The sequence below is a fragment of the Alternaria postmessia genome (genome assembly GCF_024291825.1).
Source record: "Alternaria postmessia strain BMP 2775 chromosome Unknown scaffold_100, whole genome shotgun sequence".
NCBI lineage: Eukaryota > Fungi > Ascomycota > Dothideomycetes > Pleosporales > Pleosporaceae > Alternaria > Alternaria postmessia.
The window spans coordinates 24,735-47,373 of record NW_026260173.1 but is presented as its reverse complement, the minus strand read 5'-3'; the positions used below and the strand labels follow the sequence as shown (position 1 = coordinate 47,373).

Sequence of the window (22,639 nt, the reverse complement as noted above, 5' to 3'; positions counted from 1 at the left end):
TTGGTTGCACAACTAATGCGCGTCACAACGGTACTCGCGAGAGGATCAGTCAAGCTGTGGCCCGCAAATGTTTACCAGACGACGCTGCTCGCCCCCTGCATCAACCTTGAAAGGTTCGGATGATCAAATGCTTCGATCCCCTGTTTTGGCCGCGACATCCCAGCTGGTCGCCATCGAGGCTGACTCTGCGCTTGGCCCGGTTATGTGCGGCGATTGGCGCACAGCCTCCAGGCCGTTCAAGCAGCGTCGCAGCGTGCATGGGACCAGTTGCATGCGGATAGCGAGCATGTGGACAGTCGCCACACAGCCACTGTTGTCTACTACTGCACGGCTCCTGAAACATTTTCTCAACACTGCACATGTATCGCGAAACAGCACAGTGTCCCCTGTCGCGCTGAACCGGTTCTGGCCCAGGTCCACCTTTGGCGCCATCGCATTTGTGGTGGGGTGGTTTTGCGGGCCATTCTCGTCTACGGCCTGCGCACCCTCCAGCCTCAACCCAGCCAGCATCAACAACCAGCCTGCCTGCACCTAGAGCTGCACCGCGGCGTGCAAACAACGCAACACGCAGCCCTGTTGCTGTCGCCACACGCTCGCCCCCGCACTCCCCAGCCATCCTCGACTTGTCGCAATATTCGCGGGCACCCATCGCCGTCGCAAACCACGCCTTCGGCCACCACTCCTTGCGTCACCCCGAGCACAACAACACCAGCGAAAGCGTGAACGTCGCGGCGCATGGTTTCCTACCCAGACTCGTCGAGTGCCGAGCGCTCACTGCCCATCCGGCGTCCGTCGTCGGTGGTGTCCCATTCCTCGCGCGCATCCACCGTCCGCAGACATCGCCAGCACCGGTCCAACGTTGGGAGCCCGTCGCTAGCCCCCCAGAATGAATTTCCCGTGTTTACGCATACCGGCGACGTCGAAATCGTCATCAACAACGGACGGAAGCACATGCGCTATCTGTTGCACAAGTTGATTCTGACGCAATGCTCTGGCTTCTTTGAGGCTGGCACGAGTGACGAGTGGGCGACTGCCGGCGATGTGACCAATGCCGGTCCTAGCAACGGCACCGCCCTATCGAGGATACCATCAGGGTCACGGCCGGAGCAGAAGAGGAAATGGAGATACGAGATGGATTGGGGCAGCGGCGACGATGACCTGCCCATGCTCGTGCAGAAGGTGCGTTGTTTACACGTCCACGGGGTTAGACATACTAACGAGCATACAGAAGAATCAGCCTACAATGTTTGGCGGCGACCCAAGTCCACCTCCACAGCCGCCTAATGCGCGCAACAAGCCTGCACCACCACAGTCAGGCTTCTTCCGCAGCATGGCCAACTTCTCCACTCTACACGTGCCAACAGCACCTGCTCCTGAGACCGACCCCGACGACGACATCTTCCGAGACTACGACAACCTGTTCCGCATCTTCTACAACTACCCGCCCTCGCTTGATGCTGTCAATATCGCCAATGCATATGTAGAGTGCAAATCGCTTCTGCAACTCGCCGACATGTACGACGCGCTTGGTGTCATCGGACCGCGCGTGGACCACCATCTGCTGCGCTTCCAGGGGCGACTGTGGAAACAGATAGCGAAATATCCACCCAGCTATCTCAAACTGGGCTACATGGCACGGAGTAAAGCCATCTTTGCCGAAGCCATGGTGCACGTCGTCGGACAATGGCCACAGGGCATCAACCAACTGCGCGGTCAAATCGCCGAGCCTGTCCTTGAGTTGATAGAAGACAAGGTTGACGAGATGGATGAGCTGAAGGCGAAGATTGAAGTCAAGCTCTTTCGCTTATCGCTCACAACTAGTCGCGGCGAGCGTGTCAGTCCATCGAGCAACTGGCTGGACTGGATAGCAGTCTCACTGTTCCGGCAATGGCTAGCGGAGAATACCACGCCACCCCCAGCTCCGATTCTCAAATCACCACGGCCTCAAAACTCGCGAGATGGAGCGCCGCTGCCAGCTCCACCCGTCTTCAACACAGGCCGTATCTTCCGCTTACTCGGCCAGGCTGGCTCAACTTACCTCAATCACGACGAATGCAAGCGCTTTCTGCGACTGAATCCGGATCACTACAACCGTGACAACCTCAAGCGATTCGAACGAAGGATTGACGAGATCAAGAACAAGGCCAAGGACGCAGTAAAGCCGCTGATGCGCAACTTCCTCGAGCTTGACCTGCGAGAAGGCGGCCTGCCTTATTTGACGTGCACAAGAATCGATCCGCAAGACTTTCCGTGGGATGATATATAAGATTGGAGAGGAATTAAAGATGGGATTGGACCATCTGGCGCTTTTGATCTATTTGTTTTTGGTCGCGGGACTTTTGGCGCTACGATACCCTAGGATGTTTGCACCACCACAATGTTTTGCTGTTCCCATTTCCTTGAACGATTTGATGAGGTAAGAGATAGAGAGGAAGAGACCGTAATTTGCGTAGAAGAAGGAAAGATTGAAAGTGGATGCTGGTCATGTGCTTTCTTCTTCTTCCCTTTATGGAGAGACGACAGATAATCGACGTTTTTACAATTTCCACGTGCATTGTGATGTTCTCTGCGCCTTGCATATGCTGGTGACGATATCAGTATCCGTGATCTTGCCGAGGTTCAACCCCTTCTTTTCTCACAATAGCAGCAAATTGCTTTTGTCTGTCCCTGGCATCCAGAGATAGGAATCAGACTGCAGCCGGCATCCGAGGGATAGGGCTTGTACCGTCTGCCGTCATGATCGACGCCTCACCCGCGCCGCGCCGAAGTAGCGTGTGGGGGCTGGGACGGATACGGTGGGTACGCTGGGAGATAGGGCACAAGGAACGAAGACGTGTTACCTCACCTAGGGATGATATCGGTAGCTGGAAGTCTTGAAGCTATCGAAGTAGCTTTGTGATGAGGTCGGCGAGGTGGCACAGCTATCTACCTTGGTAGGCAATGTGTCAAATGTTGTGTCCACGTTTTGACAGTGTTGACAGCCCTGACAGCCCCCTCATCCTTCGATCCGATCCTGTTTGATCGGACACAGGGATGGTGATCTGCTTTCCTTTCCACATTGCCGTGGAGACATCGTGGAGTCGTATGCAGGTACGATATCGGAGTTGTAAGGCTCTAAAGCACTTTCTCATGACGCGGTCAAGCCAGCCAACACCATTCCCAATAATCATAACGTTACAGGAAGGCTCAAACACTCTCTAGAGCGTCGACCTGTCGTTCAGTTGAATATTGCTTTCAACAACCGTTGCGTGGGATAGGACCAACAAGCAAACCCAACGTCTCCAGTAGCATAGCCGTGACCGGACCAAACTTCCAAAGCATACACGCAACCCATCTTTTCCATCGTTCCCATCTGCGCCGTCGGGCTGAAGCTGTCCCAAGCAATTGCTTATGGTGGAGCAATATTTGAAAGCTTATCCGATCTACATCAACCCTCAACCCTAGCAGCATGCTAACACTTACCCTGACGTTAATCATGTCCCCACGTCTAGCTTTCCTTTTCTGCTCCGCAGGGCACCACAGGTAGCCGAATAGAGCGGAACTACAGCCCGAACGGGGACTGTATGCCTCCATTCGGATTGAGTGGCCCTGTTCAGTTGTCTCGGCGGATGTGGATCGTAACTAAGCCTCATGTCGATCATCAGGATGGGTAGACTGGGGCTGGCGAAGGACGACGTCGGATGGACGTCCGAGAGTGGATGTTTGTGGGATTTGATGATGAGATGGAAAAGTATAGGGAGGCATTGGGGATGTGATCGACGTTTAGGACGTGGGAGAATGATTACAGTAGACCTGACATGGGAGTAGCGAAAGGGGGAAGACGTACAGAGTCGGTATATCGTACCCCAAGGAAAGCAAAACAGTTTCACTGTGCCATAATCCAGAGACATATAAGATACCTCTTCTTCCCCTCTACAACAGAATCATCATCGCAGTCACTTCATCCTCTAGAACCACATCTTCACTACAACACTACACTCCAATCAAACCAGCCAACCACTCAAACCATCACCAAAATGCAGTTCACACTCGCCACCTTCACTGCTCTTCTGAGCCTCACTTCCGCCGCCGCTGTCACAAAGCGCTACCCCGCCACTCTCGTCGAGCGCCAAAGCGGTATCTGCGGCGGCCTCGCTACACCTCTTTGCTGCCAGACTGACGTCCTTGGTGTCGCCAACTTGAACTGCGCCAACGGTACGTTTTACTTGTATCTTAGCTTATGAAATGAACGAGCTGACAGAGTCATTATAGCTGGCGCCGGTATCAAGACTACCGAGGAGTTCAACGCTGCTTGCGCCAAGGATGGTACCACTGCTCAGTGCTGTGTCTTGCCCCTTGGCGCTGATGGACTGCTTTGCACTGCTGCTTAGATTGTCGATGATATACGAGCTTTACTGTTGAGGCAGTGAACCATCGAGAAGGATTTCTGTTGGACATATGAGATGAGTGATGAGGAGAAGGGATGGCGTCTTATTGTTTTTGAGAGGGAGATTTGTGGATACATTTACCGTTCTTGTTGTTCCTGCCTGTCACTCCTTTGGGTGGAACGTTTTGTACATATATTTTAGTATTGGAAGACCGGTAGAGAAGGTGGTTGTATGATAGAACAACAAAGTTGCTCTCCTGAAAAGCCTTTCTCTTCTTTTGGACTTTACACGTGTGTCTGCAGCAGATTGAGACATGGCTCGATCCGTGGTTCCTGCTCAGATGTGTAAGAAACTTACGCCCGTGTGTTCAAGTTCAAAATTGCAAAAACATGTTCAGACAGGGAACGCGATCTTCTCATGATAGAAACACCCCAGGATAAGATATCATGTATTGCATGCTTCCTAGATGGCACCTAGACAACCACCATGCACGCCGTGATCCAATATCGCATACCCAGATACCCAGCCACGCTTATGCATTCATGAACGAAATTGCCTCCCTCCGTCTACCTCATTCAAACTCCAGACTGTCCCTGACGCACTTCCGCACCCTCTTCTTGAACTCCGGCGTGTTGTCTCGCCACAGGCTCGCGGCTTCGACGTTTGCTGGTGACTCATCGTTCGGACTGGACAGCATGGAGATGACGGAGAGGAGGATGGTCTCGGGCGTTTGAACGGGCGACCAGCGTTCAGCGGCGGATTCGTAACCGTACTTGTCTTCTTCTGGGGGGTGTAGGATCGAGATACATACTTCGCCGTTTTGGTAGACTTCGCGTTGTTAGCAAACTAGGTAATAGGATCATAGGACAGAGACTCACTGTTGGGGTGGAAGATGGGCGTCTCGAAGCGCATCTTTGGCGGTAGAAGAGGGTATTCGCTAGGAAAGGTGAGGCGCGCGCGGAAGAACCCTCCTAAGCATGCTGTCAGTACTGCCGCGGCACTCTGTTAGGGCCATCGCTCAGTCAGTACCTCCGTAGAACTTTGTGTCATCGTCGATCATCAGCATCACCTCCCACTCGAACACATTGCTGTCCACTAGACCACAGCTTATGCCCGATATGCTCTTGTCGTTTTGCATTTGCTTAAGCTGGCGAGCCAGCAGCCCCGCTGCCGCAGACGACGATGCCATGGTATCTCTCTAAGTGTGTATGTAGAAGTGGCGTCCGAAGTTGAACGGTATGCGCAGAGTGAACAGGTGGGGGATGCGACTGGGAGACGCTTATGACATAGAGGCGCAGAGATTGCAGACGTTTTACAGCAATCCTGATACAGTTGTGCCTGCGTGAGAAAGTTTCGTGTGCGCCAGGTCAGTTGCGGAAAGAGGGTAGGTGGAGATTCCAGAGGCGCGTTCGGGCGTAGGACGTGGAGGCCTCTTAACGGCGGGTGTGGCGGGGCAATCTGCGGGCGATCGGCAGGGGCCTATGCGTTGACCGTTGTGAGTATTGGGCTGCTCAGTGAGTAATATAATCGCAGGAGTCAGATTGTATCGTCAGTCGCCCTAGCCGAAGGTGTGGTGCGTGACAGTATATCAAGAAGCAAGTCTGAGTGAGCCTCCAATCGTTGGGGTGCATGTGGCGGTATGCGCCAAGTCGAATATCACATGGCAGGGGTCCCTTAGGATATTCAGGCCTTCCCTTTTGCGTTTGCTCTGCATCGAGAACGGGTACATGCCGAATTCTGGTCCTGGAGGCGTGTGAGAGAGCTGGATCTGGTGCTTGCAAGATCGTGGATGGAACCCAAAAGAGATGAGCAACGTGAGAATCTGGACCTCGGCTTGAAACTCGATAAGCCCTACAACGCCCTTACACCAAAGTAGCTTCGTAGTTGCAAGAAAGATTATTATTTGCTTGTAGGTATACTGATTCAAGATTAAATCTACTGGCCCAATGCCCTTCCGTCTCCATCTGTCCAAACGCCCATGACGCCGTCGTACCATGACCGATGCGATGCCACCCCGAGGACCCGTATCTAGGGTATCATTGATCCAAAGGGATATAGATTGGATAAGAAGAGCCGAAAAGGCGACAAAACGTAAAATCATACAGATCGAGAAGCTTGGATCATCCGAAGATCCGGAGAAAGCCCCATAACCCGGCTCCGCAAAGCACGGGGATGGTGAGATTGTCGTCCCAACCAAAGACGTCAATCGCTTCGCTAGCACTGGCAATGACGCCAGACGCCAGGGACATGGCGCCCAGAGCCCAGTATCCAGTGAGAGAAGCTTGTTTCGGGGACAAGGCGAGAGTCTCCCGCACTTGCGGAGGGAGCGTCAGCGCGCCCTGGAACGCAAAAGCGTGTTCGCCGTGGTTGTATTCTGAGTAGAGAGGCCCTAACCAGCCCCACCATACGACAGCTGTGATGACGCCTGTTACGCAGGCCGCTATGGAGCCCGCAAGACTCTTGCCTTTTCTGACTCTGGGCGTAAGGTGGCCCCAGAGCCTGCCAAAAGTCGAGGCAGCGGTGTCACACCAACTCAACAGTAAGATGCTCATGACTGCAATGTCTTTTGGGCAAAAGCGCATTACAATCCACGCGCCTAGGAGGTAGGAGATGACGCCGTTGTATCCATCTACCTCCGACTCGCGCATGAACGCACCCAGGCAGCGGATATAGAAACGGTTCACTTGCCAGTAACGGTGGCGTATGACGTCGGTCAGGGCGATGGGTATTAGCATGGTCAGGAGGACGTTGTGTATCTGCGACGTTTGCGTGCCGATGCAGTAGAGAAAGATGGTGAGAAAGCCGATAGAGACGTGCAAGATCTTGCGGGGGATCTCGTGCCGGTGGATCTATCAAAGTCAGTAATGGGCCTTGTAGATACGGCGTGCGTACTCACGAATGACCGCCATTTCTGGTGGATGGGAATCAAGCCCAGAGGACTTGGGCTTCTGCTCATTTCCCTCCAGTAATTCTTGTTTGCTTGCGCTGGCGACAGGTGGCCGTTTGAGGTGTTGGCAGGCAGCGTGAGATCCTTCTTCATGCCTCCATTCATCTGCCTTCGGCTCGTCAGGCCACTCATCCTCCGTCTCCCCATGCCTCCATCCAGCTTGGGACTCCGGCTCCTGGCGCGAGCCCTCTTGTCGGGATCTGAGCTGGACGAGTCCTCATCGATGGGCGGAGGTGACGTAATTCGTTGTTTGCGCGTCGACGAGCGCGTTACCGGGCCAAAGTAGCCATCTTTTGTGCTGCCCGCCTCCGAGGGTGTGGGTGACGGCGATATTACGCGCGGCGTGTTGGGTATCTGGTATTGGCGTGAAGATTCCATGGCAGCGCGCCAACAGGTGGGAAAGTAAGGTAAAGTAGGAGCCCGGATGACGCCGGAAAGTGTGGAGCGGGCCCTGGCACACAATAAGGCGATGTTTACAAGAAGAAACTGGTGGTCCGAGGGTTGCGAATATATGTAACGAGGCTGAGTTGGCGCGTCACAGCTAACATACGGGACGGCGGCACTTAAGGTGGCTTCGACATTGATGTCAGCATCAGGTGTGATCACAGACTCATAGCCCGCGGATTCGTCCGGGCAGCGCGCATCGTTTAGGGAGGCAGAAGATGCCACAGTGCGTGCAGGCGACAGCAGCGGTCGTCTTGATTATTATAGGCGGGTAAACAGCGAACGTATTGGGGGGTACGGCTAGGTAATCTTGCTGCATGGAACTGGGAAATTTGATCGCAAGCCTACGCATGTAGTTACGATCCGGTTCTCGCGAATGCGCCTATGATCAGCGTGGCTGCGGATCCGTCTTGGCGATGCGATCAGGTTCCAGTCGTAAGGGGGAAAGGGAGTGTGTTATCATAGCAGAAAGGCGAACCGGGATGCAGCGTATCCTGCCAACACAAGCTTTTGGCAGATGCATTCGAGACGGTGACAAGTGACGATCTCGCGTGTCATCAATCGTGTCTGCCAGTGGGCACTTGTGGCTCATGGCTGTGGCGCGCATAATGTGGCTGTGCGTGGCTCCACTAAAATTTCAGAGTTCGCGCGACTTTTCCGTACGGCCGTCGCGACTTTCCAGCAGCTTCAGAAGACATTAACACAAGTGTTACGTGCATCATGGCACCCCAAACAAAGACAGATCGATCTTTTGGCGCCTTGACGCCCGCCCTGTCAGAATGGATACTCGAGGCTGTGGATTCCATGGGCTTTGTGAAAACTACGCCTGTACAACATGCTGCCATCCCCATGTTCATGAAGAACTCTGATGTTGTAGTCGAAGCCGTTACAGGAAGTGGAAAAACTCTAGCGTAAGATTCGCATCACGAAATCTCATTTTTGTCTAACAAGCTACTAGTTACCTGATACCCATTGTTGAGCGCCTGCTGCGGCTTGATGCGCCCATAAAGAAGCATCACGTGGGTGCCATTATCATCTCACCAACAAGGGAACTTGCAACACAAATTCACACTGTACTATCGTCACTTCTGAGATTCCATGCGCCCTCCGCAGCCCTACTGGATCCCGAGGATGAAGACACCGACATGGAGGACGCCGATGCTCCACCAAAGCCGACCTTCCCACCAGGAACCTTGAGGGTCGTACCCCAGCTACTCCTTGGAGGATCAGTAACGCCAGCTCAGGATCTTAGTAGATTTCTCAAGTCATCTACCAACGTACTTATCGGTACACCGGGACGTCTACTGGAACTCCTCTCCTCGCCGCATGTGCATTGCTCACAGTCATCCTTCGATGCTCTCGTACTGGATGAAGCCGACCGTCTTCTGGATCTTGGCTTCAAGGACGACCTACAGAAGATTCTCTCCCGACTACCAAAGCAACGCCGGACCGGTCTCTTCAGTGCTAGTGTTTCCGAGGCTGTCGACCAGTTGATTCGTGTTGGTCTCCGAAATCCTGTCCGTATTGCAGTCAAAGTCAAGGCGCGAGCTGCACCCAATAGTGCGACAGGAGAGATGGGCGCCATTGAAGACAAGAAAACACCAGCAAGTTTACAAATGTCCTACCTTACCGTACCCGCTTCGCACAAGCTACCTGCAATTAAGAAAGTGCTCTCGTCCTTAGAACCACAGCCGCAAAAGTCCATCATGTACCTGGCGACATGCTTTTCGGTGGACTACTTCCAACACATCTTACCCGAAGTCCTCAAAGGGTACACCATCGTGCCTCTGCATGGCAAACTGCCGGACAAAGTCAGAAATCGCAACTTCATCAAATTCGTCGAGAGCGTCACACCGTCTATCCTTCTCACCACAGATGTCGCTGCACGTGGTCTCGATATCCCCTCGGTGGATCTTGTTCTTCAACTAGATGCCCCAAGCGATCCCAAGACTTTTATCCATCGTTGCGGACGCGCAGGCCGAGCGGGCCGCAAGGGTTTAGCCATTACATTCCTCAGCCCAGGACGAGAAGAAGACTACATTGAGTTCCTCCGAGTTCGGCAGACCCCTGTATCGCCTTTTACTACACCTGATGTTACAGTAACCGCGGAAGAAGCAGCAGCCATGAGCAACCGGATACGGAAGGTAGTCAAGTCCGACCGAGCACTATTTGACAAAGCACAGCGGGGATTCGTTTCATGGGTCCGTGCCTATAGCAAGCATACCGCGAGTTCCATCTTCCGTATTCCAGATCTCGATTGGACAGAGCATGGTAATGCCTGGGGTCTGCTCAAGCTACCCAGCATGCCGGAACTGAAAAAGTGGGAAGGAGACCGAAGTCTGGGGGTGGAGATGGATTTCAGCACCTATGCATACAAGGACAAAGTGCGGGAACAACAACGACAGACCGAGCAGAGTGAATACGAGGCAAATAAGGCTGAGGGCAAGAAGCGATATGTCACAGAAGACAAGAAGGCCTCGGCATGGACGCAGCAGAAGGACCAGAAGGCGCTCAAGGAACTACGAAGAGAGAAGAAGGCAGCAAAGCGCGAGCATGATCGTGTGGCGGCGTTGACGGAAGACGAAAGGAAGGAGGAGCAAAGAGTGAAGGGTATGATTGAGCAGGTACGGAAGAAGGTAGCAGCGAAAGAAGCACAAGAGGCGGAAGATGTGTTCGAAGGGTTTAGCGATTGATTAGGGTATATACCTGGAGTTTAAGGAACCTAATGTGACGGTTTTCTGGGTATTCAGGCGCCTGGCTCTTATACTATTGCAAGAATTATCCAGCCGGACTACTGAGTAGTCGACAGACATCACTTTGCAAGCTCTATCTACTCATCCTCTGAGAGGTTGAAATGGACCAGTGATCATGACCATTTGAAGCTCGGATCTTGCGACTTTCTTTCTAAACCCTACCCAGCCGCTGAGTAAGGTCGTCCACATTATGTCACGCCTTCTCCTTTCTCGTGCCTTCTGGTCTTCGGCTCATGCTCCAGGTCTCTTTCCGTTCCCTCTCTTTCACCTTGTTTTCTTCAGCTAGGTAGTCTTTGGCTTTTGGACTTCCCGCCTTCTCGTAGAGCGTACTAATGACATGAACAATATCTTCCTCCTGCAGCAATGGATCTTTAGTCTCTCCGTCTCCCAGTTCAGCCAGACGCGCCTTGACGGCCTCAATGACGTAGGCGCGCACCTTACGTGCTGAACCATGGGTAAAAGAAGAAAGGACGGTGAGGAGACTGAGGACTTTGGGAGACACGTCTTTGGGGTCGTCGGGCATCATGGAAGCTGGCAGGAAAACCTCCCACTTCCAGTTCCAATTGTAGAAGATTGCCATACCGACATCGGGTTGGGTGCACATCTGTTCGGGATCACTGACGAGGATTTCCTGTACCTCCTTTTTGACGGTGGCGTATGGGCGCGTGATGCGGATGATGTTGGTTTGAACGAAGCCACCGGTGTTTGCGCCAGCACTGGAAACACACGTGATGTGGGCGCACCTTTGTTGATCGTTAAGGTCCTTACTTCCGGTTAGCTATCGGTACTTCTTTTTTCTGCCAGATGTTCCATACCTCCCATGCCAGTCCAACGCCATCAGTCATCCAGTCTACGTTTGCGCTGTCCTCGCCGTTGTACATGATGCAGTTCCATGGCTTGTAATATTTCATGGTCTCGTCTCGACTGATAGCAACTTGTACAACCTGTCCCGATACGCAATCGCGAAGGTTATCGATTGGTTTGGCGCGGATGTCGTAGACCGCAGCGTAGTTGGTTCTGAATATCGAACGAATATCGTAGAGGAGATTGAAGTGCTTGTCGGGATTCCGGATCATGAAATCCTTCTTAGTCTTTTCGGTCGAAGGGCAGTGAAGAGTGAATTTGATTGCCATGAAAGCGTTGGTGTCATTACATATTTGGTTTGGATGATGAGCGCCAAGTGGTTGGAGGAAGGATAAAAGGACAGTAAATTGGAAAGAGAAATAAAGAACAAGAGGACAAGTCACAGGAACTGGAGCACTTGTGACAGGTTTTCCGGCTTGTGGGCGAGTGGCTCTTGAGCGTTTGCGGTGCGCGAGATTGGACGCAGCGATACGTCACTACTATATCGCGAGCGCTCTCAGACCGACGAGACTTCACTGCTGGCGGACCGTAGAGAACTAGCAGTCGCCTTCCGATTTTATCCCCTTAGTTTCAAGATAGCTCAAAGTCCACTGAATTGCCTGGAATTCCTCAACGTAATCCAATAGAGTATATTCTACTCCCGCACGCAGGTGTTTAGCGCCTAACAGCACTACTGGCGGAATCATATAACACGAGTATGTTTGAACGTGTGTTTGATCTTGGGAGGCTGGCCTTTATTGAAGAGTGCGTGATGAAAGAGCACATGATGTCAGGTGCTGTCCTGTACGGAAATCTTTCTTGTTGACTGTTTTGGAGTCCTTGAACGACCTGTCTGCAGCTCAATGTGTACAGAGCCATTAGTAAGACTATGTTTCACGGACACATGCAGGGTTAAGTCACGAAACTGGTTATAGCCAATTCCTGGACCAAGTCCGTCTGCGCAAACCACACAACACGTGCCACTACCCTAATGAGCCTTCGGCTTTCCGTGAGTGATGGCAGTGCGCCTATTGTAGACTCGTCCAAACACTTTGGTTGTGACTCGAAATGATTTGATGACTCCAGAGCTCACGAAATATCTAGAATCGCAGCCACTGAAAGTCATCATGAGCAAGCACCAAATTGTGTCCCTCGCCCCAAATTTGCCCTTCGGTTGCGAATCGCAGTGATCCAATCTGGATTAACGGAAAGAGCTGGTCGCAGTGACTTGCATCGAACGCTTTAAAGTTGTTCGACGTAGTCTGCAGGGTGTTGCGCATGGTGTTATGCAATTTGCGAGCCTCTATCTGGTCGACGCGAAGCCTCCGTGATAAGGTTATGGGGTTATGACCATTTCCTCCGAGCGCAACCACTTTTGTTGGGGTACGCAAATTCAGTATCATGCGTTCGGTGTACAGAACACTGAAGTGAGGGTTGCCTTGGAACAGCAGATTCGCGAGCGTTTTCAGGAAGATGGCGATGTAGTCGAAGAGTTGCTTGGCAAAACAAGTAGGGGAATGTTCTAACAGATGAGCCAGCTCATGTTCATGGGGTACGAAGGACTCGCGAGGCCCGTCTCGGAGAGGCTCACGAGTGCGCAAATCGACATTGATGAGAAGTTGGTTGAAGGTAGGCGAAAGCGCCGCAAATTGAACCCAGCTCAAGGAGAAGTACGGCCGACCATGCGAAAATGTGATGTCGAATTCATAGTTTAGGCGTTTTGCGGCGACCAAATGTTGAATTGCCTGCTTAAACTCTCCATGGATCTGGCGACATACGCGCAGCAAGCCGCGATAGCACCGAAGCGGTAGATCGTTCCTCACATAATGCTCTGACACCACCATAACCCCACGGAAAGATCGCCCTAGCTCTTCACCAAGTAATATCTCGTATACATGGTTTCGAAGTTCAAGGGGTAGATCCAAAAAGCCTGGCATGTCGCTGGGTGCCAAATGTGCTGATGCGCCTGTCGAAGATCAGGGTCCAGCGGCACACGGAAGTTCGGAAGCGAGACCGAAGGATCGCGAGTGCGGTACGCTGCTGAAGTCGCTGCTTGCGGAACCAAAATGTGCGTGAGCAGAGGCGTGAGAAGGAAGCTGACGTAACCAGGAACAGTGAGATATGGTTTGGAAATCAGATGAAGTGAGATTTGTGGGTTTTCGACGCGGTTCAGCGTGTGAAACCGATCGGTCCGTGCTGCCCACGTGATTGGATCTGGGCTCATTGATTTGCGACGGCGCCGCGACACCGTCGTCATCGGCGAACCGTTGCGCTACTGGAAATGGTATCTCGCAGCAGCTTCATTGTTGTGCCACATCCGATACGTCGTCGCGTACATGGATGACTACGAGCTGGATCGCATTGCATCGGATAACCCTGCTCTGACTGCGCCTGCAGCACAGCGGGCTCCCATACGACGCCTCAAGTCTCAAGGCCAAACGACGTCGAAATCCCAATCTACTGGTTCTCAAGCTACGCCTGCGCCTCTAGAGCTGACCAAGTACGATGTATGTGTTCGATGAAACGGTACCATAATCCTGCGCTGAACAAACGTAGGTCGGGTGGCGGAGGATCGTCCGAAACTTTTCGCCGTCATGGTTCTCCGTGACTATGGGCACGGGAATAGTATCTCTACTTCTCGTGGCTATACCGTTCAAAGCAGACTGGCTCTATTGGCTTGCCGTGATCTTCTTCGGTCTCAATACTATCTTGTTCGCATCCGCCTTCTCGGTCTCGGTCTTCCGATATGCTGTCTATCCTGAGATATGGACCGTTATGATCGCGGACAGCGTCAATTCGCTCTTTCTTGGAACCATCCCGATGGGATTTGCTACCCTCATCTCAGCTTGGTGCTCAATATGTATTCCATACTGGGGATCTTGGGCCACCACCTTTGCTTGGGTTTGCTGGATGATCGATTCTGTAGTCGCTGTGTCTGTCACAATATCGCTCACCATTCTGCTGATATCTGCATCCGACCGACAGGCTTTGGATCGTATTACTGCAGCTCAACTACTACCCATCGCCGCGTCTATCGTTGCGGCCGGTACTGGTGCCAGAGTCGCCGAGCACCTGCCCAACCCGCAACATGCGCTTGGTACGATCATCGCATCATATGTCATGTGGGGCATGTCTACGCCATTAGCGATGACTGTCTTAGTCATGTACTACACACGTCTGGCTTTACATAAACTACCACCACGAGAGATTGTTGTATCGTCTTTTCTGCCACTGGGTCCGTTGGGTATGGGCGGTTATTCGATAACATATCTTGGTATGGTGAGCCGACGAGTATTCCCAGAAACGGAGTTCTTCTCAGATATCCCTGTGGCAGGCGATATATTCTTCGTTGTCGGGATTTTCATAGCACTCATAATGTGGGCGTTTGGGCTGACTTGGCTCTGCTTTGCCCTGGCATCTATCTACAAGTCACGCCCGTTTCCGTTCAACATGGGCTGGTGGGGGTTCACCTTTCCTCTTGGCGTCATGGCGCTTAGTACGATGGAACTTGGAAACATCTTTCCGAGTCTGTTTTTCAGGGTCTTGGGGACGATCTTTGCTGTTGCCGTCATTCTACTATGGTGCGTGGTAGCTGTTGGGACAGCACGAGGTGCATGGAGTGGCCGTCTATTCAACGCGCCATGCCTCAAAAATTTACCCAAAAAAGATTCTTTAGGACACGATGAAACCGAGAAAGAGAAGGGGCCAGTGCAAACATGACCATGTCTTTCTATGATGGTGGCAATATTCTGTTTCAGGGTGAAGACAACAAACGGGTGCGAGAGAGATGATCATATATCGCGTTGCATTTCATCGTAATAGTTTACTTGCTGTGCAGCCCTCCTGGAGCAAAGCACCCAGCCTCCTGCTCTTCGTCCTACGGCTACACAACCCCCGAAGCCCTCCAATACGCTATCGCGAACACTGTGCTAGGCCACTCAGGCGCTTGCAGCTGTGCATTGATCTACCACTGATTAGCTTCAACTCCAAACTTCGGCACTGTTTAACTAACCTTTCTGTGCCTGGCACTCCTGAGTGGAAAAGTTTCCATTTCCACCATTGGCCAAGTTCGCACAGCCGTTGAACTGTTGGTCGCAAGACCGCTGCAGAGCACCTGAAAGGTTGACAAAGGTGTCGCCCTTCACACTGAAGGGGCGGTTCGCGATACCGGAATCGAGTACAGGTGTGGCTGCGACACCACCGAGAGCGCCGGTGAAGGTTTGTGCATTGTTCTGGCGGACCCAGACAGCGCGTGCGTTGGTAAGAGCGGCGATGCCGAGAACAAGAAGGGTGCTGGTGAACTTCATTTTGGTAGAATGGATTGTACGGTATAGACTGTCGAAAAAATTGGGTATCTTAATATTGTATTGAACGAATGGGGCGGCCGAGCGCTGGAGAAGAGAATGACACGAAGTGAATGTAAGTTGAATGAGTGTTAGCTTGATGATGGAGTTCTATCAAAAGCCTCTCATTATATATATATATTTCCACAGCATCTACATCTGTATCTTCAACGCGGCTCGCAAAATGAGTAGGCAGAGCTGCAATGCCGATGTGTTCATGTTCCATGGTCGTGCCTCAGGCACCTGAAACCCCTCAAGTCTTGGAACCGACACACCAAATGCTTCATTGCCTTATAACCGGCGACGCGACAAAACAACTGCACCACTCGAGTTACTGCTGGAGACGATAATGTTTACAGCTCAGGCTTGACAGGTGGTGACAGCTGCTTGCAGCCATCATCCTGGATTTCGGTAGCCGCGTGGACGTGGCGTCATTTGTCTCGCGTTGCTTCGTATGGTGATCCTTTCTGCGTCGTTATCATATGTGATACGCTATAGTGTTCGAGAATGTCATTGACCACGTCGGAAACATAGATTCGAGCTGTATAGGCGATAATAGAGGCATGCAGGCGCCGTGCGGATTGTCGCGGGACCCGACGCACAATATCCCGAGTCGTAGTGAGACAGTTGAGCTTCGTGGAACGCTATGGTACATATCCATCCTTCCGAGCATTATAACTGTGAAAATTGTTGGATTCCTTCACTGTCTTACGATCTCAGATGTACCATCGCTTTCTGTCTAACCTTCCCACACTTCCCATATCGGACCTTGCAAACGCTATCGCGCCTACCGCCTCATCTGGGCAGACATCCCCTATTCGTACGGGATAGTCGCGCAACAACGCTGTTCTTTCCAACCCACTCAGCGTAGTTCCACCTGTAGGAGTCGGGAAGTAAGGGTTCAACAGCGTCAGCGAAGATGCGTAACCGATGATATCCGGTACGAGCGTAATATATTTAAGAACAAGTCCCGAATAGGCCGCAGCTAGCAGTACAATCGAGCAAACCAATAGCGCTGTGAGCCATTTCCAGTTCGTTTTGTAGATGGGTTTTGTTTTCTGCAATACGTCGGCATCGGTCGCGACGAATTTCACGCTAGAGACCGAGTCGGTGGTCTGCGTAGTGTTCAACCAGGCAGTCTCCATTACAGATGCTGGCAGATTTCCACCGAGCGCTCGCGTGCCATAAGTAGATTGCCAGAATGTGTTGTACAGGATGGTCAATCGCTCGCCAAAAGCCTGTGGCGATAATTTGTAAAGTTCGACGTTGACAAAACCCAGACCGATGAAGTTGGATGGATCACCTATCCATTTCTCCATTGTCGTCGAGCCTTTATGATACCTTGGCGTTTCTGTCTTGTAGAAGTCGAGGCTCGGCATTACTCCAAGTAGGGTCGAGGTAAATCTCCGGATAACAATGTCGTAACCAATCGGATAGTCTTCATCGAGCAATCCCAACTTTCTCATCTTGTAGACGGCACAAGACGTCCCGTTGCAGCGCACTCCAGCTTCATACTTGTCGAACGAAAGCTCACAGTTGGCTATCGAGAATTTGTCTTCTCTATCTTGGGCGACAGATTCACTCCGAATCGGACAGGGGTAGCCATAACACCACGGGGTGGGACAGTCTGTTGCGTTGTTCCTGCAAGGCGGCTGTGTATCGTTGTACATCTGGAGTTGCCATGAGAAATCATCAGTGAAATCCGCCGGTTTGTCTGTTGGCCCTTCGTTGCTCAGGCACTTCAAATCCCATTGTCGAGCTTCTATGTTGAAAGAGGTGAAGCCAACAGATGGTGGTCCAACAACCGGAATACCAATCAGAGAAGCGTAAGTAATATTGGCGGCGGTAGAGTTGGGGACCAACTTCCACTCATCAGGCGTGCTGTTCTCGATAGTACGATAGAGCGGAAGCTTGACGTTCCCCCATAGGTCCATGGGTGTACTCTGGTATCTGGTGCTGCTGAGTATAGCTGCGAGCGTAATGGGCGTGTAGGTGTTACGGCCAAGTTCTGTGAAAAGAGTAGGTATAAAGTCAGTGGGTGTCTCATACCGTGTTCGTATATGTACACTTACCGGCGTAAGAGGTACCACTCATCATAGAATCCATGATCGTCATAGGACTCATGTAGCGTATTTGGCTAGTAAAATGAATGTCTCCAACTTCTTGGTTCAGCAGCCGAAGCGCGGATTGTCCACCCACTGGCGAAAGAAGCCAAATCAAGACAGATGCTAGCCCAACCATAGACCAAGACCTCAGGCAAATCTGACGCTCGAGTGCGGAGAAGACGGACTGGCAGCCAATCAGTTGTTCAAGACGACCAAGAGTTGTGCCTCGCTGAGCCAGCCAAAGTCCGAGGTGTCGAAAGAACCTTCCCATCAAAGCCGCAAAGATAAGTGGGAATATGGTCGGCGAAAGAAGTAGGGTTTGTTCCAGCTTATGACCATAGTCTGACACTTCTTTTCCGTTCAGCCTAACAGCGACAAAAGCGAGTGCTATACAGTATTAGCACTTATTTCATGTGACCGCTCCCAGTTCGTAATGGGGGAATAACGACATGCCAAGACTGGTGGTACTCACCTAAAAACATAATGGGCGTCGATGCCAGAACCACATCGAATACCATGATCAGTACTTTCAGCGGTGTGATCGTCGCTACTTTCTGTGAACGCGATGGCCATTTCTGTACTCGTGTTTCGTGAGATGTGTCCTTGTTGTCTTTCACACCGTCTTCCCCATCGTGATCTCGTGAATCATCCGAGCTGTTGCTATACGACCCAGCATCATATTGGATGCTCAACGCGTCCTCCACCGACACACGCGGACCTTTAATGTTGTGTCCAACAGGTTCGTACGCCATGACGTTCAGAGTTGCGGTAAGATGTAGTGGGCAGAGCTCTGAGAATGATAGGAACGGCGGATCGAGAAGGAATGCGTTCAAGAAGTGCCCCAGTACCTAAGTAACTGGGTACTCAGGTACCAACAATGCAGGACGGGGCGTAAGATATGCAACCATGCCTCCCTTGCGTCCGACATGGTGTAGCCTGCGGTGGGCACGGCGTTTCGCCGAAGGATGAGAACCCTGCTTCGCTGGAGCAGACGCGTTAAGCGGCTGGCTAGGCATACTTTCTCGAACCTGGAGCATTGTGACATGTACGCGCCCGGACTGAGCTAACCGTGACGCGCCATGCCGACTTGATTTTCGCCACTAAGCCGCTAGCGTCATCTGGAAATAGTTTAACGCAAGGGTCATGATATCTGCACTTGCAGAACGGCGGACATTGAACACTTGTATGCATTCCCCACAATCCCCAACCGTACCATCGGCACCACAAGACTCGACTACAAGTAATCTGTATCTGTGGTACACGTCTCCATATTTTAAGCAGATCTAGCGCGTGCGATGTTGCCAATATCGCGTATTGGTCAACCCGCCCGATGAGGATCACCGCTTTTCTTTGGTCAGCTGGAATTGGAACCCATATTCCACGCCGCACGGATAGAAAACAGGTTAGAGAAATGATGGGCCTGTCAAAGAGACAATGGCCAATCTTCTTGGTGCCTTCCCCACCTGGCAACTGGTTGCTATGACATCGTTGTACTAACTCCTTCTCAGCACATCTCGCTCGCAGTTTGCAAAGATTTTAAAGGCGTCAAATGGTCAGAACTCGATCCTAAAAAGAAGGAAGATATCTTCCAAGAAATCAAGGATGCCATGCGAAAGAGCAAGCTTCCGGCAGTAGATGACCAGGGAATCGAGTGGCGCGTATCATCAGTCCTGCCCTCGCTACGGCACATGCAGCGCTGTATGCACATCTACAGTGTTCAATATAGCTTTTTGCTGATTCAATTACAGTTGCAGATCGTTTCAAAGATTGGCAGAATATGGCTGGGACAAAATTCCCCCATGTGAGTACGATGCTGTGAATATGCTTAATAAAGTCGAGCGCTGTCCTGGTTCTGACAAAATCTCTAGAGAGTATTTCGCGAGGCGATTGATGCAAAATTTCGAGGGATTCATGCGAAAAGAGAAGACCTCCGCTGCTGGACGCAGATTCCCGAAGAAATACGACTTGAACTTGCTGCAGAAAGTAACAAGCGACTTGTTCAGCTTGGGCTTCCTACGATGGATGAAGAGGTCGTGTTGGAAAAATTAAGAAAGTGCATGAACCATTGGATGAAGGATCAAACTAAGTTCATGCCTCGGTAGTGTAATCGCAATTTTTCCAAAGAGCTGTTGCTAGTGGGCTTGACTGGTTCAAACAAGAGCAGCCAAGGACAGACTTACGACTAGCTTCAGAACGGCTACTGTGTATCTCAGGGAACGTTTCACATTGTATTACCTGTAGTACAACAGCGTAAAGCCATCTTGACCTCTCTCCGACCATATATCCTGGGTATCGATACTCTCCACTCCTGCTGTCATCCTTCAGAACCGAATCGCAACGCAGAGCGCGTCCTGGACGACCAACCCTGCGCAAGTGAGGTCAGAGGCGGCGACTCCGTCCAAACGATGACCTTCCCTTCTCCCTTGCTCACCGCATCCAACCAACCCCTGAACTCTTTCAGATCAACTCGATATCCCTCAATAAGTGGTATACTTCCCGCCTTTTCCAATTTCACAACCGTTCTCTTCAGCGTCTGCGCACCCTCCTGTGGCAGGATGCTCGATTCCTCTACTTCCGTTGAACCTGCACTGCTCGAGACAGAGCGAATCTCACGATGGAGATGCTTCTGGCCACGGCTCGGGCTGATGAGGTTCTGTAGAGAGGCCAAGCGTCTTATCGGCTGCTCAGGTGGTGCAGGCGTCGCAGGTGGTTTGCTGAGAATAGGTTCATGGTTGTCGGGAAAGACGGTGTGGAGACAAGTCGATGTGTCAGTAACAGCGGAAAGGTGCCACGCGAGCATGACGTGGGGCGGAGTTTCCTCTTCTGAAATCGCATGTTCTTTGATAAGAACATACGCCCATCGTCCTTCTCCACTATCCGCAAGATGTATCTGATCCCGGTATACTCCCAATGTTCTTTTTCGCTCTCCATGTTTGGATCCGATGCCCAATCTCCGTTTCATAGCCTGCGCCTTTGAAGGGTGTTCCTGCTCCTGCGCGTTGAAAGTGACAACTTCCTCCTTGCTGCGGAAGACATCAACCTCTGCATAGCCAATTTCAGCCATATCGCCTGGGCCCAGGAACCGGATGTCCTTGTGTGGAATGAAGCTAGTGTAGTAGAAACCGACGGAGATAAGGCGGTTGTAGGCTGGTGGAGTAATGCGGCGTGGAAAAGCGGCATGTATGGGGAAGGTCTTCGGGTCCGGAAGGCGCCGGTAGAAGGACTGCATTGCGTGCGACCAGGTCAGGAGGATGGTGAGTAGGGCGGGGGTATATCCCGGGAAATCGACTTCCCACAAAGCTGAGGATGATGCGGGCAAGGTTGGCAGACCGGTAGCCTTCTTATTATCTGAGTGGATGTCTCTGACGTCTGGTCGGAACAACTCGTCTGCTGCTTGAGGTATCAAGCGCTTCTTGGACGGCGCAAGTTTAGTTGGCGACGGAGATTGGACGACAATGTAAGGTACGCTAGATGTAGGTGGTTGACGGAACAAGTTCTGGAAACATGCGCTGTCTCGCGAGGAACTAGCTGCTGGAGTAGGTTGACATGGTACCATATGTTGCTATGAAATGCCCTTGCTCTCGTCCCAAGACTGTGCACCGACGCGAGGAGAAGGGAAGAGAGGCTTGATACGAGATATACCCTTATGACTGGAGAGACTTTCTGACCTAGTGTTGTAGTTGTACGCATGTCTTGAACCGCTTGCCTCAATGTCATCGCTACCCACGTTGGGATTTGCATTAGAGTACGCTGGCACATGCTGTTCTTCAAATGCATCCATTTGCTTCTTGAAGGCGGCGAGCGAAGGTGTATCATACGACGCGCGCACAGGCTGAGATCCATTTGATGACATTGAGTTGGCTGCAGGGCCTTGAGACGTCATGCGAGGTGGTGAGGAGCCAGAAGCTTGTTGGCCAGACTGAGTTGAAGTCCATGTAGCCTTGACCGGACCCTCGTGCTCTTCTCTTATTTCCGGCAGGCGTTCTTGCATACTTGCGGCCTGACTGAGCACATCCAACCCCATACTTTGCACCCTGTGGTCCAAGCCATACTCTTTCATCCCGACAACAAACTCTTGCTTTAGGACTTTCGGCATCGCAGGCGGAGTAACGAAAGGGACCGGCTCTGCTGTTCCTACAAAGCGCTTTAACCTCTTTCCTGCCTCGATAGCGCGAGTGATACCAATGCCGCGAATGGTTCTGCTCTTCTCAGGTGTCTCGGGCTGGTGATTGTCGTGGATATTCGGAAAGTTTCGCTGATAATTCGGCAAAGGTGTACAGGGCTCGAAATCAAACCTTGTGTACCGTACGGGGTCCATGGTAGGTGTTGGGGGTGCTATATCGCTAGCGGCCCTTCTGTCAGTAGCTTCCAATATAAGTGTGAAGTTGCTCAATGAGAATATTGATGAATACGTGGAGCTGGGCGTATGGAGCTCAGAAAGATTGATTGGAGTCTGGAGGTCAGCATCGTCGGTCGGTTGCGGGCTCGTTTCCTTACTCTTGGCGTCGTCTTCGGGGCGGTCGGCCATAGTGAAGGTGAAAGTAAGAAGGATCTAGCGCAGCTTTCTACCTAAATTCCTCCAGACACCTCCGTAGGATATGTTTTTGAAAGCGACTGCTAGACTTCGATATTGTGAGGTATTGAGTATGGGTAACGGTAACTGAGAAGGCCGTTCTGGAGATGAACAAGAGCTCAAGCAATATTGTCAAATGCAAGGTGACTGACCAATGAATCTGGTACGAGAGAGAGAGAGAGAGAGTAAGAAGAGATCCAACGCGAAGCAGGGAAAAGATCCAATTACCATTATGACTCCCTCAAAGGTGTCTAACTATACTAT

General features: G+C 51.7%; 11 protein-coding genes across 11 annotated transcripts; 4 read left to right on the top strand and 7 right to left on the bottom strand.

Annotated features, from left to right (window-relative positions):
• Window positions 1-735: 735 nt before the first annotated feature.
• On the top strand, window positions 736-2,266 carry J4E82_009775 (uncharacterized protein; the record flags this gene model as incomplete). The annotated part of the gene is made up of 2 exons (XM_051735997.1): window positions 736-1,179; window positions 1,229-2,266. 2 exons carry the CDS (start codon window positions 736-738, stop codon window positions 2,264-2,266), a joined length of 1,482 nt encoding a protein of 493 aa, XP_051584241.1.
• Window positions 2,267-4,016: 1,750 nt separating this feature from the next.
• On the top strand, window positions 4,017-4,370 carry J4E82_009774 (uncharacterized protein; the record flags this gene model as incomplete). Its single annotated transcript, XM_051735996.1, has 2 exons — window positions 4,017-4,194; window positions 4,252-4,370. 2 exons carry the CDS (start codon window positions 4,017-4,019, stop codon window positions 4,368-4,370), a joined length of 297 nt encoding a protein of 98 aa, XP_051584240.1.
• Window positions 4,371-4,938: 568 nt separating this feature from the next.
• Window positions 4,939-5,556, bottom strand: UBC15 (Ubiquitin-conjugating enzyme E2 15; the record flags this gene model as incomplete). Its single annotated transcript, XM_051735995.1, has 3 exons — window positions 4,939-5,195; window positions 5,246-5,338; window positions 5,397-5,556. The coding sequence occupies 3 exons, from the start codon at window positions 5,554-5,556 to the stop codon at window positions 4,939-4,941; spliced, it is 510 nt and encodes a 169-aa protein (XP_051584239.1).
• Window positions 5,557-6,487: 931 nt separating this feature from the next.
• J4E82_009772 (uncharacterized protein) lies at window positions 6,488-7,692 on the bottom strand (the record flags this gene model as incomplete). The annotated part of the gene is made up of 2 exons (XM_051735994.1): window positions 6,488-7,216; window positions 7,264-7,692. The coding sequence occupies 2 exons, from the start codon at window positions 7,690-7,692 to the stop codon at window positions 6,488-6,490; spliced, it is 1,158 nt and encodes a 385-aa protein (XP_051584238.1).
• Window positions 7,693-8,478: 786 nt separating this feature from the next.
• On the top strand, window positions 8,479-10,451 carry SPB4 (ATP-dependent rRNA helicase spb4; the record flags this gene model as incomplete). The annotated part of the gene is made up of 2 exons (XM_051735993.1): window positions 8,479-8,669; window positions 8,717-10,451. 2 exons carry the CDS (start codon window positions 8,479-8,481, stop codon window positions 10,449-10,451), a joined length of 1,926 nt encoding a protein of 641 aa, XP_051584237.1.
• A 253-nt stretch (window positions 10,452-10,704) lies between these two features.
• Window positions 10,705-11,644, bottom strand: J4E82_009770 (uncharacterized protein; the record flags this gene model as incomplete). The annotated part of the gene is made up of 2 exons (XM_051735992.1): window positions 10,705-11,274; window positions 11,327-11,644. The coding sequence occupies 2 exons, from the start codon at window positions 11,642-11,644 to the stop codon at window positions 10,705-10,707; spliced, it is 888 nt and encodes a 295-aa protein (XP_051584236.1).
• Window positions 11,645-12,454: 810 nt separating this feature from the next.
• Window positions 12,455-13,291, bottom strand: J4E82_009769 (uncharacterized protein; the record flags this gene model as incomplete). Its single annotated transcript, XM_051735991.1, has 1 exon — window positions 12,455-13,291. The coding sequence occupies one exon, from the start codon at window positions 13,289-13,291 to the stop codon at window positions 12,455-12,457; it is 837 nt and encodes a 278-aa protein (XP_051584235.1).
• Window positions 13,292-13,690: 399 nt separating this feature from the next.
• Window positions 13,691-15,074, top strand: J4E82_009768 (uncharacterized protein; the record flags this gene model as incomplete). Its single annotated transcript, XM_051735990.1, has 2 exons — window positions 13,691-13,861; window positions 13,911-15,074. The coding sequence occupies 2 exons, from the start codon at window positions 13,691-13,693 to the stop codon at window positions 15,072-15,074; spliced, it is 1,335 nt and encodes a 444-aa protein (XP_051584234.1).
• A 218-nt stretch (window positions 15,075-15,292) lies between these two features.
• On the bottom strand, window positions 15,293-15,661 carry J4E82_009767 (uncharacterized protein; the record flags this gene model as incomplete). The annotated part of the gene is made up of 2 exons (XM_051735989.1): window positions 15,293-15,318; window positions 15,367-15,661. 2 exons carry the CDS (start codon window positions 15,659-15,661, stop codon window positions 15,293-15,295), a joined length of 321 nt encoding a protein of 106 aa, XP_051584233.1.
• Window positions 15,662-16,413: 752 nt separating this feature from the next.
• J4E82_009766 (uncharacterized protein) lies at window positions 16,414-17,791 on the bottom strand (the record flags this gene model as incomplete). The annotated part of the gene is made up of 2 exons (XM_051735988.1): window positions 16,414-17,705; window positions 17,785-17,791. The coding sequence occupies 2 exons, from the start codon at window positions 17,789-17,791 to the stop codon at window positions 16,414-16,416; spliced, it is 1,299 nt and encodes a 432-aa protein (XP_051584232.1).
• Window positions 17,792-20,116: 2,325 nt separating this feature from the next.
• Window positions 20,117-22,120, bottom strand: J4E82_009765 (uncharacterized protein; the record flags this gene model as incomplete). Its single annotated transcript, XM_051735987.1, has 3 exons — window positions 20,117-21,333; window positions 21,445-22,024; window positions 22,112-22,120. 3 exons carry the CDS (start codon window positions 22,118-22,120, stop codon window positions 20,117-20,119), a joined length of 1,806 nt encoding a protein of 601 aa, XP_051584231.1.
• Between the last annotated feature and the right edge of the window lie 519 nt (window positions 22,121-22,639).